The sequence below is a fragment of the Rhinichthys klamathensis genome, unplaced genomic scaffold (genome assembly GCF_029890125.1).
Source record: "Rhinichthys klamathensis goyatoka isolate OS25496 unplaced genomic scaffold, OSU_Roscu_1.1 h1tg000011l_1, whole genome shotgun sequence".
Taxonomy (NCBI): domain Eukaryota; kingdom Metazoa; phylum Chordata; class Actinopteri; order Cypriniformes; family Leuciscidae; genus Rhinichthys; species Rhinichthys klamathensis.
In genome coordinates, this window is record NW_026606564.1 from 17753316 (window position 1) to 17760000 (window position 6685).

Consider the following 6685-nt stretch of genomic DNA (forward strand, 5'->3'; position numbering starts at 1 on the left):
CCAGGGTAGATCGGTCACCTTGGTTTAGTGTGGAAGTGCTGTTGATATCTCCGGAGATGAAGGAAGACTCGGACTGTTTCCTCACGGTGTCGTTCCACATCCTCCTGATGCGGCTCTGTGGCGACACACACACACACACACACACACACACACACACACACACACACACACACACACACATTCAGTGTTTAACACAGATGATATTCATGCTTCACAGTCTCGGGCTGTGTCTGGAATCACACCCTAAACCCTTAAACTAAGCACTATTTGAGGGAGAGCCATTTGCAGTGGTGTCCGAAACCATAGTGGATGTTATCGAGTGCACTCATTCAATCCCACAATGCACTGCAATAACGAGTGTACGCTCAACGGCTGCAGAATACCCAGAATATATTCCGGCGTCTGACCAGAAGATGCGCCCACAGCTGATCCGCTCATCCATTTCCCCATCGCTGGTCCAGTGTGGGTACAGCGTAATATCAGACAAGTGTGAACTCCCTTCTACCCCATTATTAAATTGCTTAATTAAGGTTTATACATAGTGTGTAAAATGTTACTCATAGTTACTCATTTTTTGGAACAGAAGAAATAAGATATGATCGAGCGGATTGTTTTCAATAATGTTAAAGGGATAGTTCACCCAAAAATGTAAACTCTGTCAGTAATTACTCTCCCTCATGTTGTTCAACCCCGTAAGACTTTCATTCATCTCAGAACACAAATTAAGATATTTGTGATTAAATCTGAGAGCTGGATCACTCCTCCATAGGCTTCTAAGGGATTGAAACTGGCCGGCCCAAAAGTTATGAAAGACATCGTTAAAATAGTCCGAGTGACTACAGTGGCTCAATCTTAAGTTTATCAAGCAACAAGAATACTTTCTGTGCGCAAAAAACAACAAAAATAACGACTTTATTCAACTATTCATGTCCTTCTCTGTGGGCCTCGAGTGAGTTCCCGTAGGGATATTGCGCAGCGCTTCTCTGTTTCGGCCAGTTCCAATCCCTTAAGAAGCCTATGGAGGAGTGATCCAGCTCTCAGATTTAATCACAAATATCTTAATTTGTGTTCTGAGATGAATGAAAGTCTTATGGGGTTGAACAACATGAGGGAGAGTAATTACTGACAGAGTTTACATTTTTGGGGTGAACTAACCCTTTAAATGTGGACCGATCACGACGGCAGCTGTTCTCCTGTCGTCCAGTCAGTGATATCATGATCCGGTCGGGGAAAGACTTCTGCTTACAACTCACTGAATTGTTCGAGTCTGGCTCAAAACGAAACGTCGAGAGACAGATGCTGAGAAAAGTACGTTAATCATATAGAATTATAATGCTGGTTAGTGTAAATAAAAATTTAATTTAGGTTGTGACTGTCAGTTGTTTGTGACGTACAAAAAAAAAAAACTTTTTTTTTGTGAAAGAAGTCTTCTGCATTTATAAAAAAAAAAAAACCACCTGTAATATTGTGAAATATTATTGCAATGTTAATCAGCTGTTTTCTATGTGAATATCTAGTAAAGTGTAATTTATTCCTGTGATCAAAGCTGAATTTTCAGCATCATTACTCCAGTCTTCAGTGTCACATGATCCTTCACAAATCACTCTAATATGACGATCTGATGCTCAAGAAGCATTTATGATTATTATCAATGTTGAAACCAGTTGCGTACATTTTTTTCAGGATTATTTGATGAATAGAAAGTTCAAAAGAACAGCGTTTATCTGAAATAGGAAGCTTTTGTAACATTAAACGCTTCCGTTCAAAAGTTTGGGACCAGTAAAAAAAAGAGAAAAAAATCTGAATGATCATGTGACTCTGAAGACTGGAGTAATGATGCTGAAAATCCAGCTTTGATCACAGCAATCACACTTTACTAGATATTCACATAGAAAACAGCGGTTTGTAGTATTATTTAACAATATCACAGTTTTTTCTGTATTTTTAATCTAATAAATGCAGCCTTGGTGAGCAGAAAAACATAAAAAATCGTACCGATCCCAAACTTTTGAACAGCAGTGTATATTTCCTGTAACAGGACGAGCGTAAGAGACCCTGGCATGTGGTTTAAATGAGCACTTCACATCACTGTGTGTACAGGCTAGGCAAACACTACAGATACAGTAGAGCGCTTGCGACGGGTCATGGGTTCGATTCCCAGGGAAAGCAAGAACTGATAAGAATGTAAATGTGCACTTTGAAATGCAATGTAAGTCTCGTGAGTGTGTGAATGCAGATGCAGGCGTACCTGTGTGGCAGAGGAGTATCGAGCGCTGGACCTGGAGCCCGAGGGTTTGCTCGCAGCGTGAGCTCCTTCAGACGGAAGAGCACTACAGCACTGAGACTGACGCACACACTTGCTGTACTCTTTACGCACCTGTGACCACACATCACTATATCAGCATAACAAACACTTCACATATGAGACAACAACAAAACACTAAACTTGGTTAAGAGATTTATCTGGCAAAAAAGCCCTGAACTGCAGCTACAGGTTTAAAGTTACTATGCAAAAAAAGATCAATTCAAAATAAAATGCATAGAAAAACAAGCTTTTTGCCCATGACAAATATAACAACTCTGACTCCAAGCACACCTTCAGTGGCACTGACACACTGAAGACCGGAGAATAAGCCAGAATATTACTCATCAGCATGGTGTTTGCTCAAAACACTCTTCAAACATTCATACTTTTGCCCTGTTTGAGATTCAACATTTATCTTAGCTTAAGTGTAAATACAGCATGCACAGATTCAAAGCGTGAGTTCAACACTTCATTTAAATCACTCTCGTAGGGAAATATGCCACACATGCTGCTTAAATATGGACAGATGCTGATTTCTGCAACAGATGTTCTTCACTTGTCTCACTAGCACAAAAACAAGATTCAATATTCCTTTAAACATATTAAAAAAAGAGAAGTATAGACATGGAACTTGATGCACACCTGCAATAATTAAATGTGTTAAATAATACAAATACACTTCATGGATTTAAGCTCACTTTATTTACTAGTGTTAAATATCACGGCTGTTTCGTTTCTGTGTTTCTGGCTGAAATGAGAATGTTGAACTTTAATTAAACTAGAGTTTATTTATTTTAATATCTGGAATGAGGAGTTTGTGTCTAGCGCTGGATACTGACACTAACTTCACCATCCGATTCGATTTTGATTCTGATTCAATTCGATACTGATTATTCTGGATATACACTGAGAAAAATTATAAACGCGACACTTTTGTTTTTCCCCCCATTTTTCATGAGCTAAACTCATAGATCTAAGACTTTTTCTATGTACACAAAAGGCCTATTTCTCTCAAATATTGTTCACAAATCTGTCTAAATCTGTGTTAGTGAGCACTTCTCCTTTGCCGAGATCATCCATCCACCAAGATGCTGATTAGACAGCAGGATTATTGCACAGGTGTGCCTTAGGCTGTCCACCATAAAAGGCCACTCTAAAAGTGAAGTGCTCACTAACACAGATTTAGACAGATTTGTGGACAATATTTGAGAGAAATAGGCCTTTTGTGTACATAGAAAAAGTCTTAGATCTTTGAGTTCAGCTCATGAAAAATGGGGGGAAAAACAAAAGTTGCGTTTATAATTTTGCTCAGTGTATATCAGGTACAGTACATGGCAAATTGAAAAATATATTTTTTTTGCATTGTGTATGGTGTGAAAGGATAAGTATTTGTATATACTTATTTAATTTTTTAATTAAAGGCTTGGTATTGTGAAAATATAACCGCTCACATGTAGTGTAATAAAACTATAATATAAATAATATGTATATTCTGATTCATAATAAATTAATATGATAATCATCAGGCAATTCTGTCTCTAAACTTCATTCATTCAACTTCATTCATTCACTATTTAAAAAAACGTAATTCATTATTGAATTTTTTAATACACTGACAGACGTTTCATTCACAAATGTGCCTGAAATAAAACTGGATTGCAACACTGTTTATGTTGACTTTAACAGTTATAACTAAATATATATTTAGTTTAATGCATAAAGGAAATAACCTCTTAAAACAAGCCTTTAAAAAGACAACCTTGAATTTTTTTTACTTAAAGTACCATAAGCTCAAAGAAGCCTAGTTTAGCTCAATACGACACAAACATCTCAGCCATAAAATGGCATTATATTTAACACATTGAGTGATGAAGAATGAGGTGTATGATGAAGCTTTCCACAGGCGGTCTATGGTTACCTTCTTCTGCAGAAGACAGTGGAAGATGAAGATGAACATCCCTTGTAAGGTGTTGAAGATAGTGAAGAGGTACGCCATAATGACTGAAGAGTCGTTCAAGAAAAGCAGGCCAAACGACCACGTCAGACAGAGCAGACACAGCAGTGCGAAAGCCCCGAACACCCAGCACCTGCAGACCACAGGACAGCGGGTTACAATACATTTACTCCTTAAACTGCAGTCTCAAACACACGGTGTGAAGTCGCTGGTGTTTCTGACGTCACAAACGACCTTTGAACCAATCAGATCAACGAGTGATCGTCAACCAGTGGATCTCTGAGCTGAGTGAGTGAGTGGAGGCGGGGCTCATTTGCATATTCATAGAACCACGTATACTAAATAAGGAAAGGGTGTCGAGTTACATTCAAGATATTTTAAAGCATGAAGACTTTTTTTTTAAGGATAAAACATTTAAATATGTCATTTTGGTGATCAAAGATGAGTTTTAAGGGATACAGTTATTGACTACAGGAAAACTTTTACATTTTTGTCCCTTTATTTCTCATTTTTCTCTATTTGCTTCTGTATTTACGCTCTCCTCTGATCCTGCTTGTGTCCGTTAGGTGTTATCAGTGTACAGACGAATGGTGGCGTCTTCCTCGACCAGCGAAGCGTGAGCAAGTTTCCAGTGAATGATTACAATCTACTTTCAGACTGTTGGTCTCATCAACCAAACAACTACTTCTGTTTGTACATATTTACACAGAGCAAGCTTTGTGTGCGCCTCTCTGAACTAGTTTACAGCTGTTTTGGTAACACTTTACAATAAGTTCATTAGTTGAGTAAGGGATAATGTAAATGTAGCCGGTGGTTATCCGGTCCTGCTTCACACTGAAGGGGTTTATTCTGAGATAACAGCCGGCTGGATGTATTATCCCGCTTATTACACGACTACTTGCCACATAAGTAAATGATCAGACATGAAATATTTTATGTAATAGTGTATTTTTATTAGCAAAAATGAACTAATACAGTAACAAATGTATTGCTCATTGTTAGTTGATGTTAGGTAACACACCACCTAATGAGTGTTATTGTAAAGTGTTCCCGCTGTGTGCAGTGACTGATCTTATGTACAGTGTTTCTGCCGCTTGTTGATTGTAATGAGAGCTTTCTCAGGCTCACGCTGATCTCAGCTCAGTTCCTCTGAGTGTTTCAATTGCCTTTGATTAGCTATTGCATTCATTTGCTCAGTTTTACACGGAATACACAAACATGAATGATTTTAAAGAAAAGAGTATGCTCTGTTATACAAGTGTAACCCACTCCTGCGATTAGGATTAGACCACCCAGATACAGACGAGTCAGTGTCTCGCCACACTCCTGCGGATCACATGTCCTGAACCGACGATCCTTCAAACGGACACGAATCCTGCTGCGTTTTTAAAAGTTATCATGAGTCTGGGTGCAATAAAACATCTTGCGTATCACGGCCCATCTGGAAACATGCGTGGAGTGAATGTTTATGACTGTGATATCGCATTGCAGGAAGCGAAGCAATGCGTTAATAACACACGCCGCTTCAACGGTTAATGCTTCCTCTAATTATTCCCATAAACCCCAATTAGCCGTGTTGGAGTATGTACAGGTCCAGGTCCAGATGAAACCTCCATCTCTATAGTGGAGATACAAATCTCACTCTGATCATTTTAAAGTGCTGCCGCTTTGAATAAAGCGATCGTGAATATGAAAGCAAGCATCCGGATGTGAGACTGATCTTACCGTATGTTCTCCAGTCGGCTGGAGTCGGGTTTCATAGACATCGAGTGTTTCACCATCTTGTACATCGTCACCGCCAGAAAGATGAGATTGAGCTGTGGGAGAAGAAGACCACACAGTTCTGGGAACACACGTCTGCCGTTCATCACTCGGATGAAGTGTTTATCAAACATCATTTAATATTCATATTCGCAGCTGCGCTTCTCTGGACAGCAACAGTCACAGCTCGATGGGCAGGAGTAGCAGAACGGCTCTCTCGGGTCATGTGATCACCGGGCTATTAGACGACTGGAGCAAAGCCATTAAATAACAATAAAGCGTGGTTTATTTTGGCTCGGGTACACTATGATCTGAACGATGAAGTATGGCATTCAATAATTCATAAAGTAGACAGCAACCGCAAAAATGTCACAATGCAAGAATGGATGGGCAACACTTTACAAGAAGGTTCATTAGTTAATGTGTTACCTAACATGAACTAACAATGAGCAATACATTTTTATTAATCTTTGTTAATGTTAGTTAATAGAAATCCAGCTGTTCATTGTTTGCTCATGTTAGCTCACAGTGCATTAACTAATGCTAACAAACACAACCTTTGATTTCAATAATGTATTAGTAAATGTTAAAGTAAACAACGATTTATAAATGCTGTGGTAAAGTATTGTTCATTATTAGTTCATGTTAACTAATGAACCTTATTG

The 6685-nt window shown here is 38.7% G+C and overlaps 1 protein-coding gene across 9 annotated transcripts in view; it reads right to left on the reverse strand.

The window, feature by feature from the left end:
* Positions 1-6685, reverse strand: part of LOC130100417 (adhesion G protein-coupled receptor L2-like) — a 125678-nt gene that overhangs the window by 15260 nt on the left and 103733 nt on the right. For all 9 annotated transcript variants that reach the window (XM_056265884.1, XM_056265876.1, XM_056265890.1 and 6 more), the window contains 4 exons: positions 5985-6076; positions 4224-4392; positions 2249-2377; positions 19-115 (listed from right to left, as the gene is read on the reverse strand). In XM_056265884.1, the coding sequence (XP_056121859.1) occupies positions 19-115; positions 2249-2377; positions 4224-4392; positions 5985-6076 (487 nt within the window). The remainder of the gene's footprint in view (positions 1-18; positions 116-2248; positions 2378-4223; positions 4393-5984; positions 6077-6685) is intronic.